The following is a 26,985-nucleotide window of genomic DNA, read 5'->3' as shown; positions in this document are numbered from 1 at the left end:
TAGAAGGCCACATAAGTGGCAGTGGTGCTTTGTACGCAGAATGTTCCAACACTTAAATGTATAGAATCAATAACCACCAAAATATATGGACTGAATGGCATTACAAATGTAAAGATAACTATACACAATATTTATATACTACTTTCATATATTCTATGGATAAAGTTTATGTCTCAAATAGAAAATTGTCAGGTAAACATGTTAATTTCTGTGATAAACATTGAACTTGTTCTTTCCAGTGAAAATACATTATCCAATGGATAAAATGGTGACATCATTTGCTGATTTAAAACTAATGAATACTGAATGCTTCCAACATTCTCTAAGCATATTCCCAATCAAGGATGCATGAAGCTTTTTCATGCGAATACTCACATGCTCAAACAATCACCAATAATCATAAGGTTCAGTCAAATCACATAAGCCGTTCTTCTGCCTGCGGTGCCAGTAAAAGCTGAGAATAAGACAATTGAATAATTATGATTAGGAAGGCAACACCCACACCCAAGGATCTTACTGTCACTTTACAAGGTAGACACAAAATGTTGGAGTAACTCAGCGGGACAGGCAGCATCTCTGGAGAGAAGGAATGGGTGACGTTTTGGGTTGAGACCCTTCGTCAGACTGATTTTGTCACTTTACAAGGGCAGGTTTGCAGCATTATAGACACGCCCAGTGAATCAAATCTTCAGCTCCTTTCCACACCTCCTGCAAAACCACCGATTTCATGAACATTGTTCAGAAATTAGGTGATGAAGATGATTGACTTTTGTTGCCTGTTTCTGATATACATCTATGATCCTGGACAATTGGACATATTTAGGTACAATTTTTGAGTTGCTTCAGGAGAAATTCCTCGTCATGAAATACCTTGGAATGTTTAAATAAATGAAAGGTCCCTATATGTATAAATTGTTTTCATTCTTCAACTGTTTTGGCTCCTATAGCTTGAATGATTGATGAGATCTTGTACTACTTGTACAAGATAATTCTTCAAACCTTTCCTAGCCGACAATTGACCTACCAGGACACCACCCTGCCTGAGTCCAGTTGTTGCCAGCCCTGATTTGTCCTGGTCTTTTCTCGCCTCCAGCTCTCCCCCCCCCCCCCCCACTTCTTTCGGCCTGAAGAAGGGTCCCGACCCAAAACGTCACCAGTTGCCATCCTTAACTATGTCCAGGTGATATTCTTCAATGTTGTGCTCATTGAGTGGCCATTCCCATGGTGTTTTAGCTCTATTTAATTGGGCAACACAGATTGTCGCCGAAAAGTGAATTGCAAACAAATTCAGAAGAATTAAAATAATTACTATCGGAAGGGCTGGATTTTACAATGTCAAGCCTGGGACAAAAAGACAGCCCTAAATTGGAGCCCCACCAAATACAACAGTGGTTCCAGCCTTAAGGAAATCCTGCAACTGCAAACCAACGTTTAGATTGCAGTTTCAAAAGATCCAACTTTGTATCAGGATGATTTGGGTTCTTCCCAAATGGTTCAAGGGCTAAAGGCACTATTAGGTACGTTAATATAAAGAGCAGCAGGTCCAGATTTAATCTGTTGTATGCCTTGGGTTGGTCAAAATTAATCAAGTAATAGTCGGGTTGCAAAAATGGGCCGACTTTTGTATATTGCCTAGGTGAGGTCTGCTGTATGGTTTTAACAGGTTGTACGCAAAACAAAGCATTTCACTTTAGCTAGGTACATGTGATAATAAAGTATCATTGAATCAGTGCTGTGGTTGGTTTTGGCATATGAGAGTTAGAAACGTAAAAGATCAGCCATGGTTTCTCACCCTGATTTGTACAAAATGAGCCCTGATCAAAAGTGCACGTACCAGGATATTGCAAGAGGACAGGATTAGGATTATCTTTCATAAACCTAAAGTTAAAATTTGCGTATCAGAAGCAGCCCTGACTCTTGCATGACTAATGCTCTTTGGGTGAATCGCAGGAGGAATCAGTCTTAGGCAAGAACCATTGCGGTCAGGGAAGTTGGAGATTATTTATTTTTTAATTCATTGTCTATTTTCATTTACGTGCAGCATTTTTCTTTCTTAATGATTATCTCACAAATAAATTGATACCCGTCACTGCATAACATACCAGCAAATCTGCCTCAACCTACACTGCCATTTCTTTTGTTCTTGCGTCTTTTCTGTGTAACGCATTCTTGACTAATGATTCATGCAGTTCTTAGATATAAAGTACCACAGTGAGTCACCTTAGGAGGCAAATACACCCATGTCTCATGGTATCCGTGTGCATTTTATACTTTGAGGCAGAAAAGTATAAGAACTAAATTGGTAGATATCTGAAATAAAAAGTAAGCTAATGTTTTGCATGGAAGATAGACACACAAAAGCTGGAGTAACTCAGCGGGACAGGCAGCATCTCTGGAGAGAAGGAATGGGTGACGTTTCGGGTCAAGACCCTTCTTCAGACTAGTTAGGGAAAAGGGAAACAAGAGATATGGAGGATTATGTAGAGAGATAAAGAACAATGAATGAAAGGTATGCAAAAAAGTAACGATGATTAAAAAAAAACAGGCCATTGTTAGCTGTTTGTTGGGTGAAAATGAGAAGCTTGTGCGACTTGGGTGGGGGAAGGATAGAGAGAGAGAAATGTTTTGCATGGAAGATAGACACAAAAAGCTGGAGTACCTCAGCGGGACAGGCAGCATCTCCAGAGAGAAGGAATGGGGAATGTTTCGGGTCGAGACCCTTCTCTAGTCTGACGAAAAGTTTCAACCCGAAACGTCACCCATTCCTTCTCTCCAGAGATGCTGTCTGTCCCGCTGAGTTACTTCAGCTTTTTGTGTCTATCTTCGGTTTAAACCAGCATCTGCTGTTCCTTCCTACACGGAATGTTTTGCATGTCGGTTTGAACAATCCTGATGAGGCATTTCCATTGGATGCATTATCAATATATTCTTTCATTTCACACGTTGACGGTCTTTTCTGTGCTTTACCGCAAGTGCCAGGTTTACATTTAACTTTCTATTTTTTAATAATGATTTTCTGCCATTGTATTTGAACAAGACTTACATATTTTGGAGGGAAGATATCATCAAGGAAGGTCACATTGATGAGTTGTAAGATGATGCAATGTGTCATAGAGAGTGACAATGATCCTGCATATACTTCCTCTCCTGGTCTATCAGAATTACCTTAATCCTCAGTCTCCAAGCCAAGTAATTGCTCAGGTTGCTGCTGTTTTCCGCAGGATGTCACTTGCTTCGAGTATTGGCTTATCTGTACTCTAGTTAACTCTATTGCCATAGTTATCTTGCCCATTGTGCTGGGCATTATTGATGGTAATATATTAAGCTGTATTGAATAACAGGGCAATGCAGTGGCGCAGCCAGTTGAGCTGCTGCCTCATGGTGCCAGACACCCAGATTTGATCCTGAGCTCAAGTGCTGCCTGTGTGAAGTTTGTACGTTCTCCCTGTGACCGCATGGGTTTTCTCCAGGTGCTCCGGTTTCCTCCCACATCCCAAAGACATGTGGATTTATAGGGTGATTGGTTTCTGTAAATTGCACCTCATGTGTAGGGAACGGATGTAAAAGTCGGAAAACATAGAACTGGTATGAATGGGTGATCAGTGGTCAGCGTGGACTCAGTGGGTCAAAGGGCCTGTTTCCATGCTGTAACTTTCAATCTTTCAAGCTGGGCTGAACTGGTTGATGGGTTAAAGTGCAGCTACTTGAGCAAGAATCCCAGAAAGAGTTGGGAGAAGTAAGTGAAAACAGTCGAATATTGATATTTAAAGTGTTTTTTAGATAAGAAGCAAGCTAACAGAACAAAGGATTCAGTTATGTAGAAAGGAACTGCAGATGCTGGTTTATACTGAAGATTGTCACTAAGTGCTAGAGTAACGCAGCGGATCAGGCAGCATCTCTGGTGAAAAAGATGGGTGACGTTTCATTTCGGGACCCTTCTTCAAAGTCTGAAGAAGGGTCCCAAATACTCTGCAGAATGAAGGATATTCAGTCCATCCTTTCAGCGAAGCAGTGAAGGGTGCAAGATGTTTCATTTTCTGATTCTAATAGAATGAAACTCATATCAGTGGTTTCTCCATAGGACTAAAACTAAAACTGCATGAACAACATATCACATTGCAGATAATATGCATTCTATGTACATTTCTGGCCTCTTATGGATTCCTGGTAGCTGAACCAACCCTTAAACATGACATCAATCATAATTCATTCATCAAATGTGTATGCAACCATGAGGGAATAGATCGGTTCAATGCACAGAATCATTTACTCAGGGCACAAAAATCATAAAACCTGAGGACATAGGTTTAAGGCGAGAGGGGCAAGATTTAATACGAACCTGGGGGAAGGTTTTCAGTCAGAGATGTTGGGTCTATGGAACAAGCTGTCAGAGGAGATAGTTGAGGCAGCATTTAAAAGACATTCGGACTGGTACAAGGATAGAAAAGGTTTAGAGGGATCATAGGCCAAACACAGACAAATGGGACTAGCTTAGATGGGGTTTCTTGGTCAACATGGACGAGTTGGGGTGAAGGGCCTACTTCTGTGCTGTATGACTCTATGACTCTCAATTAATTTAAAAAATACAATGTACCTGAGCCTTTCTTCTTTGCAGTGTGAAACTCCCATTCATACATGATCGGCAATGTATAATTTCTGCTTCTATTTTCTGTTCCACATATTTGACATAGCTGTAGAGTTTTCATGATTTCACTTTTCCTTTACCAATGGACTGACGCATTAGTAATGATTACTTTTCCTACAGCTGCCAGCAACCTTTCACGATCTAGTGCCTATATTTGGTCTTTGCATGCAAGCCTAAAATGGTGTGAGCACACCATGCACATCTCACCTATTTCCTCATGTGCATTTTGGAGTTTGGAAATGGTGCCAAAACATGGCGACTCTTGCATGCGGTGTCACTGGACTATTTCTGAACACTTGGCTAATCGGGGAGTGTGCTTAGGTATGACAATACTTTACTGAACAGTATGCAAAAAAAAATATTTTCACTGTGCATTTGTAAATGTGACAGTAAAACACCATTGACCACAGCGAGTCAGTGGCAATCAGGAATGGATGTTCTGGCTGATTAATTTGCCCAGCCCAGAGATCCAAGAGTAGCCTGTTTGCTAATTCAACCTGGAGTCCTAGTATGTGTGATTGAATATCACACAGGTGTGCATTTACTCAATGAAGTGGTAATATTTTTTTAATAGTCTAATTGAAACAGTTTTCCTGTGCAGAACATCTAGGTTTGAGGTGCTGATTATTGGATGCCAATTGTTCCTTTGGACTTTTGATGACATTTAGCATTAAAATGTCAAAGGGGTTTTGAATGGCAAAAATCCAGGCCAGCGGAGTCTGTTCAACCCCAGCCTCTCATACATTATTTGACAATTCTGATGTTGCATTAAACTTGAAATACCTGCATTTCTTCTATTTCACAATGCCTAATGCCATGGCACCTGGAGAGAGTATGCATATTCAGTGACAATGAAATAGCTGAGATTACAACCGTGGGAAAGATGTGACTCTAAAAATGCCCAAAGGGAAAATAAACCACATGCCGGAAACACATTCATATGCAAAGTGGCGTGGAAAGCATTGTTGCACATTAAAGAGATTTACAGCTGGGCTGGTTCCATTGGTACAATGTGACCTCTCGATTACATTCAGTGGGTGGACAGAGTTTTCAAAAGTTGCAGTAGGCATCAGGAAGCGGAATGAGCAACTTAACGGCCATTTCATCGGCATAGGACCAGACATCACCAGGTTAACCAACCAATCACAGTATTGAGTGGGTTGTCTCAAGCTGAATGTGATGCATATAGTGTGAAGGAAAAAATATATTCCAAAAGTATTCTTCCTGATGTTTCAGATTCAGTTCTGTCCTAACAATTTCTATTGTAATGAAATATTGGACTGTTGTGCAACTGCAAGAATTTTATTTTTCTGTTGTGGGGCATATGACGATAAAACACTCTTGACTTTTGACTCAATTCCACACTATATTCAACCTGGGATAAGCCTCAAGTTGATGGTCTTGGCAAACTGACAACTTTTGTCTGATGTAAATACAAGGAACTGAGATGTAGGTTTAGAAAAAATCTCGACCCAAAACGTCACCCATTCGTTCTCTCCAGAGATGCTGTCTGTCCTGCTGAGTTACTCCAGCATTTTGTGTTTACCTTTGATTTAAACCAAGTTCTGCAGATCTGCAGTTCTCTCCTACACAAAATACTGCAATAATTCAGCAGGTTAGGCTGCATCTCTGAAGGACATGGATAGGCGATGTTTTGCGTCAGGACCCTTCTTCAGTCTAAAAAAAAGTCCCAACCAGAAATGACACCTATCCATGTTCTCCAGAGGTACTGCATGACCCGCTCAGTTACTCCAGCACTTTGTGTGAACTTTTGTCTGAAGAAGGGCCCCATTCTGATATGTCACCTATCCATGTCCCCCAGAGATATTGCCTGACCCACTGAGTTACTCCAGCACTTTGTGGGGTTTTCTTGTAAACCAATATTTGAAGAAGGGCCTTGACCTAAAACACCACCCATTCCTCTCCAGAGATGCTGCCTGTCCTACTGAGTTACTCCAACATGGCTCCATGACTCTAAATCTTTGCACCTGATGTATAGGAGTAAAGAGGTTCTTCTGCACTTATATAGGGCCCTGGTAAGACCACATCTGGAGTATTGTGTACAGTTTTGGTCTCCTAATTTGAGGAAGGAGATCCTTGTAATCGAGGCAGTGCAGTGTATGTTCACGAGATTGATCCCTGGGATGGCGGGACTGTCATATGAGGAAAGATTGAAAAGACAAGGCTTGTATTCACTGGAGTTTAGAAGGATGAGAGGGGATCTTATAGAGAAATATAAAATTATATAAGGACTGGACAAGCTAGATGCAGGAAAAATGTTCCCAATGTTGGGAGAGTCCAGAACCAGGGGGCACAGTCTTAGAATAAAGGGGAGGCCATTTAAAACTGAGGTTAGAAGGAACTTTTTCACCCAGAGAGTTGTGAATTTGTGGAATTCTCTGCCACAGAGGGCAGTGGGGGCCAAATCACTGGATGAATTTAAGAGAGATTTAGATAGAGCTCTGGGGGCTAGTGGAATCAAGGGATATGGGGAGAAGTTGGGCAGATTGTGGATGATCAGCCATGATCACAATGAATGGCGGTGCTGGCTCGAAGGGCCGAATAGCTTCCTCCTGCACCTATTTTGTATGTTTCTATATTTCTATGTCTATGTTGCCTTCATGAACTTTGCACACTGATTTCTGGAATCAACCATTTTTTAAATGCCTCTCTTTGCCAACTAAACCCATTGAACACTTTTGGCTTACTAAGTTTATCTTCCCTACCTGCACTTCAGTGTGTCACTGTGGTGCACAATTAATGACTGAGGCATCAAGTAGATGTGAAGTATCACATTTAATGAAGGGCATGCCAAAATCCTGACCAACTTTATTTCTTCAGCCAACACCCACTGGAAAAGCAGACGATCAAGTATCTTATTGATATTTATGCACTCTTGCAAATTGCTGAGAATTGCATAGAGTGTATAGTACAGAGTTGTTCCATTCTGCACAATAGATTCCTGTTGTTTATATAGTTCATGCTGTTTATGTTCCATTCAAATCTCCTCTGATTCTTTTTCATCTAATCTTATCACATAATCGGTTACTTCCTGCCTTATTTTTTCTATCCAATACTTCATTCGAAGAACTACAGCTGGTGTACAGTTCTGGGCAAAGAGGTTTCTTTTGAATTCCCTATTTATTAGTATCTATCTTTTAGTTATAGCCCATGTATCTGGTCATGTCTACAATGGAACCATCTCTTCCATTCAAGGCTCAACGGCCCAATCTTTTCACAAACAGTACTGTAACCATTTAACACAAGTTTTCTCCATTTCAATTCAGTTCCTCAAGAAACGAACATTTTGTATGTCAAAAGCTTCTCTTTTTCACCCTACAAACAGCTGACAATGGCCTGTTTCCTTTAACATCATTACTTTTTTGCATATCTTTCATTCATTGTTCTTTATCTCTCAACATGATCGTCTATATCTCTCGTTTCCCTTTCTTGTGACTTTCAGTCTGAAGAAGGGTGTCGACCCGAAACGTCACCCATTCCTCTCCAGAGATGCTGCCTGTCCCGCTGAGTTACTCCAGCTTTTTTGTGTCTATCTTTGGTTTAAACCAGCATCTGCAGTTCCTTCCTACACATTTTGTATGCCATTAAATGTTATTTTTAATTTGCTCTGTAAGCTTGCATTTTAAGTTGTGAATGCAATGTAAGGAGGCTATCAAGGGATATGGCTACACAAATATAATGTTGGAAACATTCTGCGGCATATATGCAAGAAGGAATAGAGTTAACATTTCAATTTGATTTATTCACAAAATGCTGGAGTAACTCAGCAGGTCAGGCAGCATCTCGGGAGAGGAGGAATGGGTGACGTTTCGGGTCGAGACCCTTCTTCAGACTGATGTCGGGGGTGGGACAAAGGAAGGATATAGGTGGAGACAGGAAGATAGAGGGAGATCTGGGAAGGAGGAGGGGAAGGGAGGGACAGAGGAGCTATCTGAAGTTGGAGAAGTCGACGTTCATACCACCGGGCCGCAAACTGCCCAGGCGAAATATGAGGTGCTGCTCCTCCAATTTCCGGCGGGCCTCACTATGGCACTGGAGGAGGCCCATGACAGAGAGGTCAGACTGGGAATGGGAGGGGGAGTTAAAGTGCTGGGCCACCGGGAGATCAGTTGCGTTAATGCGGACCGAGCGCAGGTGTTCAGCGAAGCGATCGCCGAGCCTGCGCTTGGTTTCGCCGATATAAATAAGTTGACATCTAGAGCAGCGGATGCAATAGATGAGGTTGGAGGAGGTGCAGGTGAACCTCTGTCTCACCTGGAAAGACTGTTTGGGTCCTTTGATGGAGTTGAGGGGGGAGGTGAAGGGACAGGTGTTGCATCTCGTGCGGTTGCAAGGGAAAGTGCCCGGGGTTAGGGTGGTTTGGGTAGGAAGGGACGAGTGGACCAGGGAGTTGCGGAGGGAACGGTCTCTGCGGAACGCAGAGAGGGGAGGGGATGGGAAGATATGGCCAGTGGTGGGGTCCTGTTGTAGGTGACGGAAATGTTGGTGGATGATATGTTGGATCCGCTGGCTGGTGGGGTGGAAGGTGAGAACGAGGGGGATCCTGTCCTTGTTGCGAGTGGGGGGAGGGGGAGCAAGAGCGGAGCTGCGGGATGTAGAAGAGACCCTAGTGAGAGCCTCATCTATAATGGAGGAGGGGAAGCCCCGTTTTCTGAAAAACGAGGACATCTCGGAAGCCCTAGTCTGAAACACCTCATCCCGGGCGCAGATGCGGCGTAGACGGAGGAATTGGGAGTACGGGATAGACTTTTTGCAGGGGACCGGGTGGGAAGAAGTGTAGTCCAGATAGCTGTGCGAGTCGGTGGGCTTGTAGAAAAGGTCCGTCACTAGTTTTTCTCCTGTGATGGAGATGGTGAGGTCCAGAAACGGGAGGGAGATGTCAGAGATAGTCCAGGTATATTTAAGGGCAGGATGGAAATTGGAGGTGAATTGTATGAAGTCAGTGAGTTCTGCATGGGTGCAAGAGGTAGCACCAATGCAGTCGTCGATGTAGCGGAGGTAGAGTTCGGGGATGGGGCCAGTGTACGTCTGGAACAGGGATTGTTCGACGTACCCGACAAAGAGGCAGGCGTAGCTAGGGCCCATGCGAGTGCCCATAGCTACGCCTCTGGTTTGGAGGAAGTGGGAGGAGTCAAAGGAGAAGTTGTTGAGGGTAAGAACCAGCTCTGCTAGGCGGAGGAGAGTGTTGGTCGATGGGGATTGGCTGGTTCTACGGTCGAGGAAGAAACGGAGGGCTTCGAGACCATCCTTGTGGGGGATGGAAGTGTAGAGTGACTGGACATCCATGGTGAAAATGAGGGAGTGGGGGCCTGGGAACCGGAAGTTATCCAGGAGATGGAGAGCGTGTGAGGTGTCTTGGACATAGGTGGGGAGGGATTTAACCAGGGGGGATAGGATGGAGTCGAGGTAGGTAGAGATAAGTTCGGTGGGGCATGAGCAGGCAGAGACAATGGGTCTGCCGGGACAGTTGTGTTTGTGGATTTTGGGTAGGAGGTAGAATCGGGCCGTGCGGGGCTGGGGAACTATGAGATTGGAGGCACTGAGGGGTAGATCGCCGGAGTTGGTGAGGTCGGTGATGGTGCTGCTGATGAAGGTCTGGTGTTTATCGGTGGGGTCATGGTCCAGGGATAGGTAGGAAGAGGTGTCTGATAGTTGTCGTCTGGCCTCGGTGCGGTAGAGGTCAGCACGCCAGACTACCACAGCCCCTCTCTTGTCAGCGGGTTTAATTATTAAGTCCGGGTTGTTGCGGAGTGAGTGGAGGGCTGCACGTTCAGGAGGGGAGAGGTTGGAGTTAGTCAGGGGAGTGGAAACTTTGAGGCGGCCGATGTCACGCCGGCAGTTTGCGATAAAAAGTTCTAGTGATGGTAGTAGGCCATACTGGGGGGTAAAAGTGGAGGGGGTCCGTTGGAGAAGGGAGAAGGGGTCATCAGTGCGGGGTCGGGGCTCCTTGCCATGATAAAAGGCTCGGAGGCGGAGGCGGCGGAAGAAGAACTCCACGTCATGGCGGACGCGGAACTCGTTGATGTGGGGGCGGAGGGGAACAAAGGTAAGGCCTCTGCTGAGGACCGACCGTTCGGTGTCTGAAAGGGGGAGGTCAGGGGGGATGGTGAACACCCGGCAATGGTGGGGGTTGGGGTCGGATGGAGGCAGGGGGGCAGGTGGAGGGGATGTATGGTGAGGGGGTGGTGGGTTAGCTGGGCAGAGGGGGGCATGAGGACCGGTGTGGGGAGCACTAGGGGTCAACTGGCTGGAGGGGGAAGGGGGAGACCCAGTGGAACCCCTGCTGCAGTTACCTGTAGTAGAGGGTGGGCAGTAGGACCCAGCAGTACTGAGGGGCTCTGCCTGGTGGGGGCTGTGGGCCCAGCGCGGTGTATGTGGGCCAGGTGGAGCTGCAGCCTGTTGTTGGTTAACATTTCAGGTTGATGCCAATTGCAAAGATCTGAAAAATGGATTTAAAATGTGGGAAAATATGAAATCAGACATTTTGGCAAAGATAGAAATAAGAAGCGTATTATCTAAGACAGATGTGTCGAGGGTTTAATGCATGAACGCATGCTTCACAAATAGCAGGATGTAACTTTAGCAAGTAATTAGAAAAGCTATAGGAATGTTATTGTTTATTGGTAGTAGAATTGAATGCACTGACCATAAGAGGTCACCCATTTATGATAAAATTTTGATTTTTGTTTTCTCCCAGAGGGTAATGCATCTTTGGACTCTCTTCCTGAGAGGTTGGTGGAAGCAGTCTGGATTTTTACAAAGGAGAGGTGGATAGAAGCTTGATGAGCAAGGATGGGGTTGATAGTTTTTGAAGATTACCATGGGTGGAATTGCAGTGTGTATTCAGATCTGCTGCAATCCTATTAAATGATATAGCAGACCTGTGCAACTGAGTGGTTTGTTTCTGCCCTTCATTGAAATGGCCATCAACCCAACCCCCTGTGAACTTGCAGCACTCTGCTACCTGAGGACCACCCCATATTGCCATCAAACCTGCAGACTTTGGCTGTGGTGTTGTGATTTTGCGAATTGACCTCCACCTCATGGAAGTCAAATGTCAGTTTTTAATTAGGGAACACAAGAGACTGGAGATGTTGGAATCTTGAGCAAAAAAAAAGCTGTAGGAACTCAACAGGTGAGGCAGCATCTGTGGAGGGAATGGACAGATAATGTATCGGGTCAGGATCCTTCTTCAGATTGATGGAGTAGTGGGGAGAAAGCTGTAAAATGAGGTGGGGGTGGGGCAAAGCCTGGCAAGTGATGGGTGGATACAGGTGGTGGGGGGGGGGGCGTGATTGGTTGATGGGTGGAGAAGATGACAAGGCTAGTGGCGAAAAGGAGTTCTCAAAATCTCTGTAAAGCGTCTTTGAGTATATGAAAAGCGCTATATAAATAAAATGTATTATTATTATTATTAAAAGGGTTTGAGATAAGGAAAGAAAAGGAGGAGTGAATGTGAAACCAGTTGGAGGGATATGGATGGAAGGGCCAGGGGAAGAGAAAAGATGAGGAAAAAAATGTAAATGGGGAAACTAGGAGATGGGAGGGGTGGAGGAGAGCGTATGGAGGAGTAGAAAGGGACAGGGTGACGAGGGAGGAGGGAGAGGGGGAAGAGAGGGAACATTATACAAAAGCAAAACATTTTTTATATACTACCATTCAGTATAGAGAGCAGCAATAGAGCACAGTGTGTGATTGAGTGCAATTCATTCTGTCTATCCTGCATTACTGCACCAATAGGGTGTGTGTATGGGAGTCTGGCAATTCCAACCAAACTGATGTGATCTGACAAAACTCAAGAAAATCTAGACCACTATATTTATTAAGCAGGTAAATGAACAGCACTTAGATGTAACATATTACAATCTTTACTAGTGTCTCTTTATCAGCTCATTACATCAGAAAAAGCAAAGGATCTTTTTCTCTTTTAACTTGCAATGTAATGACGATTCTTGAAGCACAATAGCTCACATTTGAAATGGTTTCTCTCCATCTAATCCCTCCGTCTCCTTCTGTCACTCCATTCCCTCTCCACCTCTCTCCCCCCCATTCTGCTCCCTCCACCTCCCCTCCCTCCACCCTCCCCTCTCTCCTGATGTGACCTATAATGGCAGTTCCCTCAGCCCTTGGAAAACCACTTTATATTATCATGATGTAGGCACAAGGAACTGCAGACACTGGTTTACAAAAAAAAGACACAAGTGCTGGAATAACTCAGCGGGTCTGAGTTACTCTAGCACTTTGTGCCTTTTTCATATTATCATGACTATGCACTATTTCAAAGGATTCTGTTTGTAGAAAGCCGATAATATTCTGAGTTATTTGCTTTCAATTTAAATGGGAAATTCCACGATTATACAACCAGATTACTCAACCTGTTTTATTCACATTAGGGCAACTGCTTTATCACAATCATTTCAAACTATTTCCCTCCTCTTTGGTCTGGTCATAATCATCTTACATTCCTGGCAAACAAATAGCACTGGCTGTGTGCATGATGATGGCAGACAAGAGATTGCAGGTTAAGTTGCGCACAGAGCTCTGTTTTATCAAACATAGAACAGTACAGATTCGGAACAGGCCCATCAGCCTACAATGTCTGTGCTGAACATGATGCCGTTAAACTAATCCTTTCTCTCAGCACATGATCCATATCTCTTTGATCCCTGCACATTCATGTGCCTATCTGAAAGCCTCTTAAATGCCACTATTGTATCTACCTCCACCACTACCCCAGGCACTCACCACTCTCTGAAAAATTCTGCACCACACATCTCCTTTAAACTTACTCTCTTTCACCATAAAGCTATGCCCTCTAACATGATATTTGCAACCTGATTAAAAGATTCATACTGTCTACCCCACGCATACATTATTTTAGAATCTTCTATCAGGTCTCTCCTCAGCCTCCAACACTCCAGAGAAAACAATCCAAGTTTGTCCAACCTTTCTACATAGCTAATACCCTCTTATCTAGGCATCCTGGTAAACCTCCTCTGCACTCTCTCTACATGCTTCCTGTAAAGGGGTGACCAAAACTGCACACAGTACTTCAAATACGGCCGAATCAAAGTTGTATAAAGCTTTGAGACACAATAAGCTGCTAATACTGGAATATTGAACAAAACACAAAGTGCTGAGGGAACTCAGCATGTCAGGCAGCATCTCTGGAGGGAATGAACAGGGTGGGGTAGGTTTAGACACGGTCGAGCAGCAGGAGAGCAGCAAGAATCAAAAAGGGAGGGATCCGATCTGAAATGTATTCCATTCATTCCCTGCACAGACGCTGCCTGACTGCTGAATTCCTCCAGCGCTTCAATGATTTGTGTTTTTATAAAGCTTTTGCAGTTTTGACCATTTGCAGTTAATTTTACATGTTCAGTCCATTACTAGGAAACCCCTGTAGAGCCTATGTAAACGGTGATTGGTATTTTAGAAATTTTCTTCCACAGTCTTTCAAAGGTCTTTATTGTTAAGGTGCCATTCTGGTGCTGGTAGTTCTAACAAGTTTAAACAAGTTTGTGCGTACAAGTGACTATTCTTACTGAATCATTAGAGTCAGTGAATTGTCACTAACTGACTTCATAACATGCGTGCCATTACAAAGACCCAGATGCGGTTTTCAGAGGTTTACTGAACAATTAATAATAGCCACCCTCCCATATTTTACCTATAACCCAAGAGCACTCATGCAAAAAGAACTGTTGCTTGTTTTGCAATCATTACAGGGCCATATAAATTCAAGTTATTGTTGTTGCTGCAATGAAATTGGCTACATTGGGTCAGGCAATGCCTTAAAGCTAGAATCCCCTGAACTCTTTATCTCAATGCCACAGCAGGTGTTTTAGTAGTGTGGACAGGCCTGCTTCCGGCCAGCACAAGCTGTGCAAGGGCATGGCCCCGTAATGAGAGGTCACTGAATGCACCTGTCTCATATTTCTCTGCACAACGAGAATTTGCGCTTGCTGACACCAAACAAAAGACAAATACGGTGGCTTGAATGGAAAGGAAGTGAACTCCCAGTTTGTGAATGAAGCAAGTGGACTGACTGTGTCATCAGCAAATGACTGAGTCACAGAAGCACCCACCCAGCAGCACAACCTGTCACGTTGAACTCAGTGAGTTTAAATAAAAGCGAATGCTAGCTTTGCATACAATCAATCACATAAATTCGGAGTGCAGTCAATTCCATGGATATTTCCTCAATATATTTCCTCACTTCCATGCAAAATTACAGACATTTCAATAGAGAATAAAAATGATTTGATTCGAACTAACATCTGATTTTTGGGTTTGTAGGTCCTTCAACATTCTGGTAAATGTTTAATGAAAAATTATAATAAACTACTTACGTTGAAATTGGCCGTAGTTTAATCTACATATTAGCAGTCAGAGCTATTCACTGAACCCCAGTAGACCAGAGAGTAAGCATTGCCTGGTGTACATTGAGCCACAGAGAAGGTAGACACAAAATGCTGCAGTAACTCAGCAGGTCAGGCACCATCTCTGGAGAGAAGGAATGGGTGACGTTTCGGGTCGAGACCCTTTTTCAGACTGTATACTGAACTGTGGTAGGAGAGAGGAAGAGAACATCTTCAAAGTAGACATACCTAGAGGAGATTTCGCAGTGGTAGACAAAATGTGTAGGAAAGAACTGCAGATGTTGGTTTAAATCGAAGGTGGACACAAAATGCTGGAGTAACTCAGCGGGTCAGGCAGCATCTCTGGAGAGAAGGAATGGGTGATGTTTTGAGTCGAGAGCCATAGAGGCACAGAAACTGCAGATGCTGATTTACAAATAAAAGCACAAAGTGCTGGAGCAACTCAGGTGTCATATCTGAAGAACACGAACGGGTAACGTTTCAGGTCAGGACCCTTTTTCAGAATGAAGATGGACCCCGATCCAAAACGTCATCTGTCCATGTTCTCCAGGGCTACTGCCTGACCCGCTGAGTTATTCCAGCACCTTGAGTCTTTTTTTGAGCCGTTCTTACTTAGTCTTAGTCTTAATTCTTAGTTCTGAGTTCAAACACATCAATAAATGGTAACAATAAATGTATCTTTGGTGCTTTCATATCATTAAACTGCGGAGGTTTATCTCATTGGTCTTCACTGATTCATATTCTGGTTATGGAGCTCATAAACTAATAATCTGTCTGTTATATGTTTTGCAAGTGTTGAAGATAAATTTGATGGTTTTCACTCTTCCCTAGATTATGCAGGGGCTGGTGGTTGGACGGCTGACTGAGAAATTCGGAGAGAGAAACCTGCTTCCTTTATCTGTCCTGGTGATCTGCCTGGTGGGTTTGGCCACGGTAAGCTTTGATCCAGTGACCATGCATTACACCGGGTGGAGTTCCTCCAACACTATCCAAAGCAAATACCACAAGAAACTAATAGAGCACATGAGCTTAATTACACAATGAATAATCTGATATGCTACTGAGTCAGTGGGAGGGCATTACACACATAACCTAGACGTTAAAAAGAAAGCCACAATATCACAATAAAAAAAAACATTATCTGGATGCTCACATCTGTGTCCTTGAGTTTACCCTCAATTTCTGGAGTTTTTAAGTCACCCACTCCGATAAAGAGAAAGGAAGATTGGGTGGGGGAGTGGGGGGTGGCGGAGAGGGAAAATTAGAGTAAAAAGAGCAAAAAGAGTAAAATATTTTAGCCACTACTAAAGCAGATGATAAATAAAAGCTTTTCTGCATCACTTCGATAATCACCCCCCACATCCTGACCTACATCATTGCGGCAGCTGTGCTTATGTCTGTGGCTTAATAGCAGGATGCAGCTCATAGCCTGCGGCTCACCCACATCCTCACACTAAAGTGAGGGAGGGGTCGCAGGGCAGAGGTCAAAGATTTTGTCAATCTTTAAACATGATCAGAGTGAGTTGAAAGCACCAGGGCCTGATGTGCTTTCACACTTAAGAGCAGTTCAAGAAGGCTAAAATTTTGGAAATGGAAATGGAAATGGAAGTATAGTGCAATTGGGTGCATTTGAAGTCATTTGAATGCTTTGCTGGTGGGTTTTAGCTATCATACAGTCATGTATAAGCCTGGGAAGATCACATTACAGCTGACAGAGACATCAGGGATTTTTTTTTACCATAGTTTTCAAAGCCCACCCTCTCTTCTGGAAACACCAACTGGTCTTTGTGCACCGTTTGTGAGTTGTTTCCGGTGCAGCACAGGCTGAAATGGTGACATTGCCAACAAAAATAAATCAGAAGAGGAGGAATACACCATAACAGATCCAATATACTTTTTAATAATGCTTTTGGCTTGGTCTTTAGTTCTCTTTATTCTAAGATTAATAGTTTCCATCTATTTTCCTCAGGCATTGATGAGCAACATATTCCATTTCTGCCTAATTTGCATCCCCATGGCCTTGGGAATCTCTGCATTCTACCTCACCACAAATAGCATCTTAACCAAAACCGTTCCTCCTACAGACACTGGTGAGTGACTAATACAACACTGTAATTATTAACTTTTACTACTATTGAACTTCCCCTTGAAACCCTTATCCTCCCTCATGATTCATGTGAATTGCAATGTGTAGTAATTTGCAGTTAGTCAGAGTAGAACGTCCACGGTTTAGTTATTGAGACCCTGTGCTAGTTGATACCAACTCACTATGGCAATTTTGATATTCTTTCATTTCCCTCGAGCTCCTAGAACAACAGCCCACATTTTATGTCCACCAGATTGCCATTCCCCATGCCCTGTCCTCCATCCTTTCATTAAATTTATAATCCCTTCACACTTGTTTTACTCTCCCTTCGGATTCTCATTTTGCCTAACTCTTGCTGCTGCATTAAAAGGCCATGGATTGGAAAATTCCTACAGGCTGAGGCACAGAAGGTTTTCTTTAATGTCTTGGCCAATTCTTATCCTTCAATCAACATGACTGTTTTTTAGCATCACAATTATGTTCTTCTTTGTGAAATCTTTCTGTGTGCAAAATTGCCAACAGATTTTCCCACTGTGATTACAACTAATTTGTGCATTGGAAAATCATTTATAGAAGTTTTTTTCTCTACATGCATATCCTTTACACCATGGATCATCCTCTTCCTGTCTATATTATCTTTGCTGGAAGTCATGAATGTACGCTAGAGCCTTTGCATAGTATCTTGTTTTTAAAAAGCTTAATTTTGCCCTTTTAACTATTCCCACTGCCCCACCCCATTCTATATTTGCTTTTCTACTCCTGTTTAATATCCAGTGTTTTATGGTCCTAATATAGTGCCTTGAGATATCTTCCTGCACATCAGAAATGCCATAGAAGTGTAAAATTACTTACATGCAAATATAATTCCACCCAAACTCCCCACCTGATTTCTCTCCACTTTAAAATCGCATACAGTTTTGGTCTCCTAATCTGAGGAAAGACATTCTTGCCATAGAGGGAGTACAGAGAAGGTTCACCAGATTGATTCCTGGGATGGCAGGACTTTCATATGAAGAAAGATTGGATAGACTCGGCTTGTACTCGCTGGAATTTAGAAGATTGAGGGGGGATCTTATAGAAACTTACAAAATTCTTAAGGGGTTGGACAGGCTAGATGCAGGAAGATTGTTCCCGATGTTGGGGAAGTCCAGAACAAGGGGTCACAGTTTAAGGATAAGGGGGAAGTCTTTTAGGACCGAGATGAGAAAGTTTTTTTTCACACAGAGAGTGGTGAATTCTCTGCCACAGAAGGTAGTTGAGGCCAGTTCATTGGCTATATTTAAGAGGGAGTTAGATGTGGCCCTTGTGGCTAAAGGGATCGGGGGTATGGAGAGAAGGCAGGTACGGGATACTGAGTTGGATGATCAGCCATGATCATATTGAATGGCGGTGCAGGCTCGAAGGGCCAAATGGCCTACTCCTGCACCTATTTTTTATGTTTCTATGTTTCTATACATAGATCACATTTGAAGTTCAGAGAGAGTTGGTCCCAGTAATTATTGATATAATTCAGAGCAAGGGAAATGTAATTAGGCTGCTATTGACTTTGTCCTAAATGATAGGAAAGAACAATTCTAAAGATAAGCACAAAATGCTGGAGTAACTCAGGTCAGTCAGCATCTCTGGAAAAAATTGTCAAATGACCTTTCGGGTCGGGACCCTTCAATGCGACTAGCTCACTTTCTCCAGAGATGCTGCCTGACCTGCTGTTGCTCCAGCATTTTGTGTCTATCTTTAGTATAAACCAACATTTGCTGTTTATTTTTATCTCATACGCCTGGGTGACAAAGATGAGCTAGCCTATCGGGGGTTGGGGGGGTGTTAAGTTTTGAACTTAAGCAAAATTACTTTTGTCCAAATGGTTGCCAATTGGTTTGCTGTAAAGGCAGCGGAAGCTGAATTGTTGTTGCTGCTGTTTGGCCAACTATGCCCTCTGGGAGAGATGGTCTACAGATTCCAGGGTGGTTTACTGTGTAAGATATATGGGCAGTGACCCTACTGCTGCTTCCTCTACTTCTGAAGATATTGAACAGCATGGGCAGTGTGGACAAGGTTAGATTTACATGCCAGCGAGCAGTTTTATCTGGTAGTCAAGCATAGTTATTGTGTCAGGGGAATCAGAAGATAGATGGTGAATTGGTCCTTGTGTTTTTGGGAAGGGTGAGCTGGATGATCTTGATTGGGTTACTCTTATTATCAGGAAGTGGATTTGAAAGCCATGCTGAAGAACAAATAGAGTTGGATTTTATGCGCTGGAACATAGAACATGGGAAAGTACAGCACAGGAACAGGCCCTTCAGCCCACAGGCCCTTCAGCCCACAGTGGACTTGATGCTATATTAAACTAATCTCATCTCGCTGCACATGATTCATACCCCTCCATTCCCTGCACATCCATGTGTCCATCTAGAAGCCTCTTAAACACCACTATCATATCTGCCTCCACCACTTTCCCAGCAACACATTCCACGTCTGCTGTATTCTTATTTTCTCTCATTCATTATTTGATTCTGAATCTTTCTTTCTGTAGGTGCGATTCTTGGGATGAATATGTCCGTCCACTCTCTCATTCGTTCCGTGTCTCCCACTATTGGAGGATACCTATACCAGTTGTACGGGTACCCATCATTCGGTTATCTGCAGTTTGCAATCAATTTGCTAGTCTTCTTCTACCTCTTTAGGAAGATCTACAATTGAAAATGCCAGGCTGCCATCAACTCTAGGAAGACTCTTGCAACTAGAGGCAACCTACAGACATAAAAGATGGCTTTCAGGTCCAGAACATCAATAGTTTAAGAGAATTGCAGTACACAATAGAAATCTAATTTATGAATAATTTCAACACTTAGTGCTTCAGCTGTTTGGTACCAGAGGCCAGGGCCGTTTTTACAGCATTATGGGCCCCCGGGCAAAGCAGTGTACTGGGGCCCCTACCATTACTCTCCCCCACCTTCCTTTCCCTACCAGCCCCCCCCCCCCCCTGTCGTGCCGGCGAAAAGCACTTACCGAAAAGCACTTAGCGATGGACTTAGGGTGCTACATTGTTGCGAAAAGCACTTACAGATCGCTGTGAGAAGCACTTAGTGACCGAAAATGTTGCGAAAAAAGCACTTATTGAACCTACATTTTTAAAGTAGTATTGATTTATTGCAAGTTACTTAACATACACAGATCAGCATGGGGCCCCTATGCTCGTGGGCCCCCAGGCAAGTGCCCATCAGGCCCATGCGTTAAGACGGCCCTGCCAGAGGCAAAGGGAGATACTGTGCTAATGGACTCACAGCATGGCCAGTTCTCAATTTAAGTTATGAAGATCAATGCTGAAAAGTTCTAAGGTTTCTGCTAATCAGATGTATTAACCACAAACATTAGTATTCAACTGATACATGCAGGAAGTCAACAACCAAAAACATGTAGAATATTATACATTACAGAAATTGTCAGTATTTTCACGTAAAATTACATTAGCTACAAGATAATTAATTCTCTATGTGAGCAGCAGCCACATTGTTGCTATTGTGCTGCAACTTTATTTCTGCTCCTCTACATCTGAGGCAATCCTTCGGCATTGAGGATGACTTGCTTCCCTCCAGTAACGTGGATTCTGAGGTGGCTGAGGAGACTCTGGCATAGGTGGGTAGGAGGAGCATGATGGGGCAGGGTGGTCAGGTAAGTTGGGAGGTGGTGCACCTCTTCAGGCATATACACTGGGTTTTGAATGCTCCTATTGAATGGATTCAAGATTCTCAAAGCCACCCTGAATGCTCCTTCTCCACCTGCTGAACATAGATCACCACCATTAGTTGCCCAGGCCCAAATCAGGCCGGTTGCCAAGAGAATATGACTCAGTGGTGCCTTTGGGTGGAGAGTGAGAGAGGACTTGTGCGAGGTGCCGGTAAGGTGGCCTGATTTCTGCAAATAATATAATGATTACGCTGCTGATCAATTACTAGAGATTATGAATTTAACTCCATCGCCAAGTTATAAAAATGAATTATCTATGTGCTAGCAATAAAAAAGCCAAAAGCACTGAATTAAATACTGAAAATACTATACAGGTTCAAGGAGAAATTTAGTTTAGAGATACAACATGGAAACAAGCCCTTCAGCCCATAGAGTCCATGCCAACCATCGATCACCTGTTCACACTAGTTTTTTATGTTATCCCACTTTCTCATTCACTCCACACACACTAGGGGCAATTTATAGAGGACAATTAACCTACAAACCCGCAAGTCTTTGTGATCTGGGAGGAAACTGGGACACCCGGAAGAAACCCACGTGGTCACTGGGCGAAAGTGCAAACTGCACACAGACAGCACCTGAGGTCACGATCGAATCTGGGTCTCTAGCATTGTCAGGCAGCAGCTCTACCAGTTGCACCACTGTGCTGCCCATTTAATGTTAGGTTAACTTTAGAAGCCTTTGTAAGATCAGTCTGAAGAATGGTCCCAACTCACTCCCAGGCAAAATGTCGTCTGTCCATTTCCCTCTACAAATACTGCCTCCAGCGATGTGTGTTTTTGTCCTTTGGGGGGAATTGTTGAAGGCCAGATTGTAAAACTCTGGTTCTCTGCTGGCCACTACAAACACTACCTGGTCAGGCTGACATTTAACTACTGAACATTACAAGACCACCAAAAAGCAGCCCAAAATTGCCCGCCCCCAAATCAAAATTGAACTATTGCAATAAATTAAAAAACAATAGCAGATCAGGTTACTCAAGTTAAAAGGTAGTCAAAAATAAATGTACAGCGAGCAAGTGTGTCAGATGCTTTCACAGAAGCCCTAGAATATAAAAATCTCAATTTTTTACAGATCATTGTAACCTTGGCCATGCTTCAAAAATCCTCCTGAATTTTAAGTGTTGGCATTTTGTAGCCAATGCTATCTACATTTCCCTTCTCTCTTGTGCTTCTCAACAGCACTATGTGTCCTGTGGTATTTTATTCCAAAGCATTGTACGTTCATTGCTTAGAGCTATATTCTTTGGAGTTTAGAAGAATGGGGGTGGGGGGGTGGGGGGGTTGTAGGTAAGGTTAAGCCAAATAGGAAGGGAACAGAAAAATTGATAGATACAGAAGGATGGCGGAAGAGAGTGATATTAAGGGGCAGTTGCAGAAAATGGAATGTAAACTAAAAGAGAGAGGGAAAGGGATAGTAGAAGGAATTGTGTTAAATTTAGTACCTACTGTAGTTCTCATGTCCAATGGGTCCCTCCACCCACCAGAAAAATAATGATGATCACCAGTCTAAAGGCTTGTTTCACTTGTAAACTGAACATTTTTATCTTCCTCCTAATCCTTTTGTCGGGCTGGATTTAATAACAAAGGATTTGTTGGGAATGGTTTCCTGAAACACCACCTAAGAAGTTGGGAAGTACATAAGATCAGAAGGCAACCTGATTTAGGACAAACTTCAGAATCATTTATTTCATCTTGAACTCTTCCTTCTAGCCCCTGTGCACAAAGATGTTTTCTTGGGACACTCCATGAGGACAAAGATGCAGTGTTAAGACTCAGCTGATACTGCACCTGTCTCATATAAAGCTGAAACTGAGCCCATCACCTCTTGTTCCTAATGGTGCAAATAGATCAAATTTCAGAAGCCTTCCTCAGCTCTCTCTCTCTCTCTCTATTTCACCACCCCAACATCCCACCACCACAGCCAAACCCATGGAGCACATTTTATATTGTTCTTGAGTGCTTTTAACATTGATGAGTGCATAAACAAAGTTCTCAATGATCATGTGCATTATGGGGGGATTAACTGTCAGCTCTAAATTTTTTCAGAACTTCAGTTTTATTTCAGGCTGAAGAGAGTAAGCATGCAACATGACGTTAGGCATAAGGGGTATGGAATTAATTCAGGCAAGTGGATAGGCAAGATGATCGGCATGGATGCAGCAGGCATGTTTCTATGTTGTACATCTCCATGGCTCTATAAATGTGGTGAATTCTAAGACCATAGGCCTTACTTAAAACTATTGTCCAAAGGTTGGGTTTTCCAGGAGACCCAGCCATATTAAAAAAAATTATAATTTGTGGGTGACTGCAGAATTCAAATTGTAGGCTATTAAAAGTGATTTTTTTTAAAGAAATTTGCAATTAACATTAAATTCTATTCATTCTTCTTTGCATTGATTGCACACATTAACTGTGATTCATTGAGCTGCTAATTCCATTTATCAGGTTTAAACAGATCTTAGGTGGATTCTGTGGATCCTGTTGTATCTTCCAATCATAAAGATAGGTTTACGCTATGTCACTGAGGTGACTTCTATAACTACTGGTTTGGGGAAGAAAGAGGCGCCTCAGAGAGGGGTACATTTATACTTTCACTACATTCTCCCCCCTTCCCCCCACCCCCCCCCAATTTCTCCCCAGAATTATCAGGTCATGCCAAGGGAAATCAACTTTGGAAAGCAAGGGAACAGTTGGGAAATTGGTATCTCTGAACAGACCTTCAAACCAATTCCAATTCAGGAAACTCGACCAATGGCTCTCTGTAACCAACATCTGTTACTGGTTTTCTGGACTGCATTTGGAATTGTGTAGATAAACTTAAATCTAACAGTTCAGATATAAAGGTCGCAGGCCTTCCATTGCCAGAGGAAGATCTGCCTTGGTTTCTCCATGGACGTTAACAGTAGCATAGAAGGAGTCCAGCCACATCCATTGGAAGAGGAGAACTCTGAGTAAGAGGCTGAGGATATACAGGAAGAGGGACAGGCAGCCCCATACCAAGGACACTTTCCGATCATGTCGTGTGCCAAACAGTGTACTTAGGCACTGTCTCAGGATCGAGAAGAACTTGATTCCACTAAGGACTGTAACTTTAAAAACACTTATTTCCAAGGATTTGGAGAATTGCACATAAATAGTTCTCACACAATAAATAAATTTTAGAGGACCTGAAAAATTGTTGAATGGAGTGTTTGGTGTCTTGGACAGATGGGAAACAGCTGGGGATGTTGGTGAAGGTGAATCAGCAGATGGAGGTACCAATAATGGGACTAAGAAGTGGTTGAAGGTGCATAAGCAGATATGTGAAGGAGAAAGTATACTTGCAGGCCGAGTTGTGTTGCAGGTGATTTTGTTAATAAAGATCTTCTGATAATGTACAGACTGGCAGTTATAGGGATTCTGGAATATTGCGAAATCAGCCTCAGGGTGGAAACACAAATGGGATGAACATGATTAAGGGATCTGTGATGCTGCAGTGGTAAATGTTCCAATGAGAAAAAACTGACACCAAGTAATTGCAAAACAACCTTGGAAAGGAACAGAGTGGATGGAGTCAATGTGGGATGTGCTGAAGGTGGGGCCCATTAATCTAGTCGGCTATGTGTTGTTGCACCCATTCCCATCTGGAGAGCACCCCTCAAGAGGGTGAAATTTCAGCCAGATCATGTAAAACCCTGCACATGTTCTGTGATGTGAATTATTGATCATTGGCAGTAGTAGGCACCAAGTAAAACGTTAACCATGCCTTGAGGCTTCTACTCAGTAGCTCAATGCTGAATGTTGTCTCATTACAGTCATTTTCTGTGCATCCTTTTTGATCATTAACGTGATTTCAAATGCAAATATGATATTTTTGTATCTATTGTGAAATAGAAGAATAAAGAACTGAATTGATTTACAATAAGGATCTTAGTGCATTCTTGTAGCTCTGAAAATCTCATGCAAATTACACACTACAGTAGTCATTCAGGAAATTGAAATTGCTGCCCCTCCAAAATTTGTTCTATTACCAATGATTACAAATGGTAGGAGTGAAATGAGAGCGTGGCCAGGGTGGGTGTGGGCCTTTGATGATACTGGCGGCCTCTTTGAGGCAGGGCCTCTTGTAGATTCTTTCAATGGTGAGGAGGTCAGTCCCTGTGATGGACTGTGCCAGAAGCTCAAAGGAAGTTGTGGCTCATTTCCTATGACATGGAGTTTCAAAGTTTTGTACATGCTAATCTGGACGCATGCATCCTCCTGGGCAGGGATAATTTGTGTGAGGGCATATTTAATTTCCAATATCGTTTAAAGCTTATTTAGCATTCGGGGTGGCCGATCCGTGCCCACGGCTGGTTTGCTCTAATTTCTCGTTTGGGCTGCCTCTCCCAACACTCATCTCCGTTCGGACTCTGAGGGACGTGGGGTCGTCAAGGGGCACCTGCTATTCTTCGGGGACCCCACGCACTGGCTGCCGCCACCACCCCCCAACCCAACCCAATGGATGGAGGAACCATAGCACACCCCCACCCCTTTCCCATCCCCCTCAGCCTATGGGTTGAGGAACCACCCGTTTCCGCCGCAGCTCATTAGCATCTTGACCTGGACGGCTGCGCACCGCCACGTTTGTCGCCGCGGGCTGGAAGCTCGGATCCCTCACTACCTATCCAATGCAACTCGGCCAACATTCAAAGTACACGCTGTTCACTAAGTAATGCCCGCTGAAAAGTTGCCACCAGTGTGCAAACTTTTTAAATGTGTGTTTCTACATTGATTTGCACTGTTTTTCACTCTTTCTTAAAGTTGCGTAATAACAAATTTCCAGCCCCAAATTTCTACATTACCTGAGTACTAAGGAAATTAAGTCCACGGCTGTTTTTAAAATAGCTTTTCAGAAATTATCCTACCACACATGTTTAAGTTGGAGTGTAGGGTACAAATTTTGTGCCTAACATTAATATTACTCTATCCCACTTTATTCCGTTCATCAACAAACACGGTGGTCATGGGGGAAAGGAGGTAAATTAAGAGTAAGAAAAACAGCAACTGGCACATAAACACATGCACTCCAGTGTGAAAGGGGCCCAGCAAACCAAGGATTAGTGTTGAGTTTGTGTCTTCTATTTACTTCCTACAAATATAAAGGTTATTTGACTTTTAGAAGAGGTCAGGAATGTTAAAATTTTGGTGTGCTACATTAGTATAGTTATAGCTTTTTATTTTACAGGAGCTTATTTTGTTGGCACACTGGCAGTAAAGGCAAAGGAAATGCCATTGGTTGTGTCAAATATGCCTGGAACATATAGACGGTGAACACCATGGTAGTCTGCCCTGCACACAGAAGATGTATCTCTGAACACATAGTGATGAGGACAGTTGAGGCTGGTTTTCTGAGCAAAAAAACCCAAACTGCTGGAAGAACTTTACCAATTTGTTTTTTGAACAATAACAGTGTGGGTCACAATTGATTATAGCAGATAAGAAAATAGCACATGGGAGTGCACAAATAATGCAGTGATCTATGGGATCCACTTGGCTATCCATATTTTTTTACTGAATGCACAGATCTGTCTCATTTAGGAATAGGTTAGGGCAGTGGCATTATTAGTCACGTTCTGTTGCAAGATACCACCACACCTATACACAAAGTGCTGCAAAGTGACAGGTTAGCCCTCTCTTCATTACAATTTGGCTAGCAATAGGTATGGGTGAAACAGTGACAACACTCATTATTCCTAAAAAGTACTGCACTCAGGTGTTGCAATGTTACCTGTATTTCAGAGAAATTTAAAAATCAAATTTGCTCTCTTACAAAGACAAGTGGTATAGGTGCTGGAATTGTCCTGCACCCAGATTAGGCAGAGTTCTCATTAAGAATCATTGACCTCAGCTGAAAAGTACAGGCATGGAATGGAAAGAAGCAGAATCTTACACAGAAGTAACGTTCTCCAGATGTTGACACCTTTAGGGCTTATTTGTACAAAAAAAAATTGCAGTGTACTAGATAATGGTCCCTATTTATAGACCATAGTAATTATGTGCTCTGGGAATAAGAGGAAAAAACATTTCATTGGATTACACCTGGGTTAATCTTCCAGAAGATACAAACTAATTGCATGCATGCCT

General features: G+C 43.1%; 1 protein-coding gene across 1 annotated transcript in view; it reads left to right on the top strand.

Annotated features, from left to right (window-relative positions):
* The window catches only part of slc67a1 (solute carrier family 67 member 1), a 100,988-nt gene extending 76,228 nt beyond the window's left edge, over positions 1-24,760 (top strand). Inside the window, exons 8-10 of the mRNA XM_078415174.1 lie at positions 15,880-15,981; positions 17,018-17,138; positions 19,665-24,760. Of these exons, the coding sequence (XP_078271300.1) occupies positions 15,880-15,981; positions 17,018-17,138; positions 19,665-19,831 (390 nt within the window). The 3' untranslated portion in view covers positions 19,832-24,760. The remainder of the gene's footprint in view (positions 1-15,879; positions 15,982-17,017; positions 17,139-19,664) is intronic.
* The last annotated feature ends 2,225 nt before the right edge of the window (positions 24,761-26,985 follow it).

The sequence above is a fragment of the Rhinoraja longicauda genome, chromosome 18 (assembly GCF_053455715.1).
Source record: "Rhinoraja longicauda isolate Sanriku21f chromosome 18, sRhiLon1.1, whole genome shotgun sequence".
NCBI lineage: Eukaryota > Metazoa > Chordata > Chondrichthyes > Rajiformes > Arhynchobatidae > Rhinoraja > Rhinoraja longicauda.
This window is presented reverse-complemented; position numbering and strand designations above follow the sequence as displayed.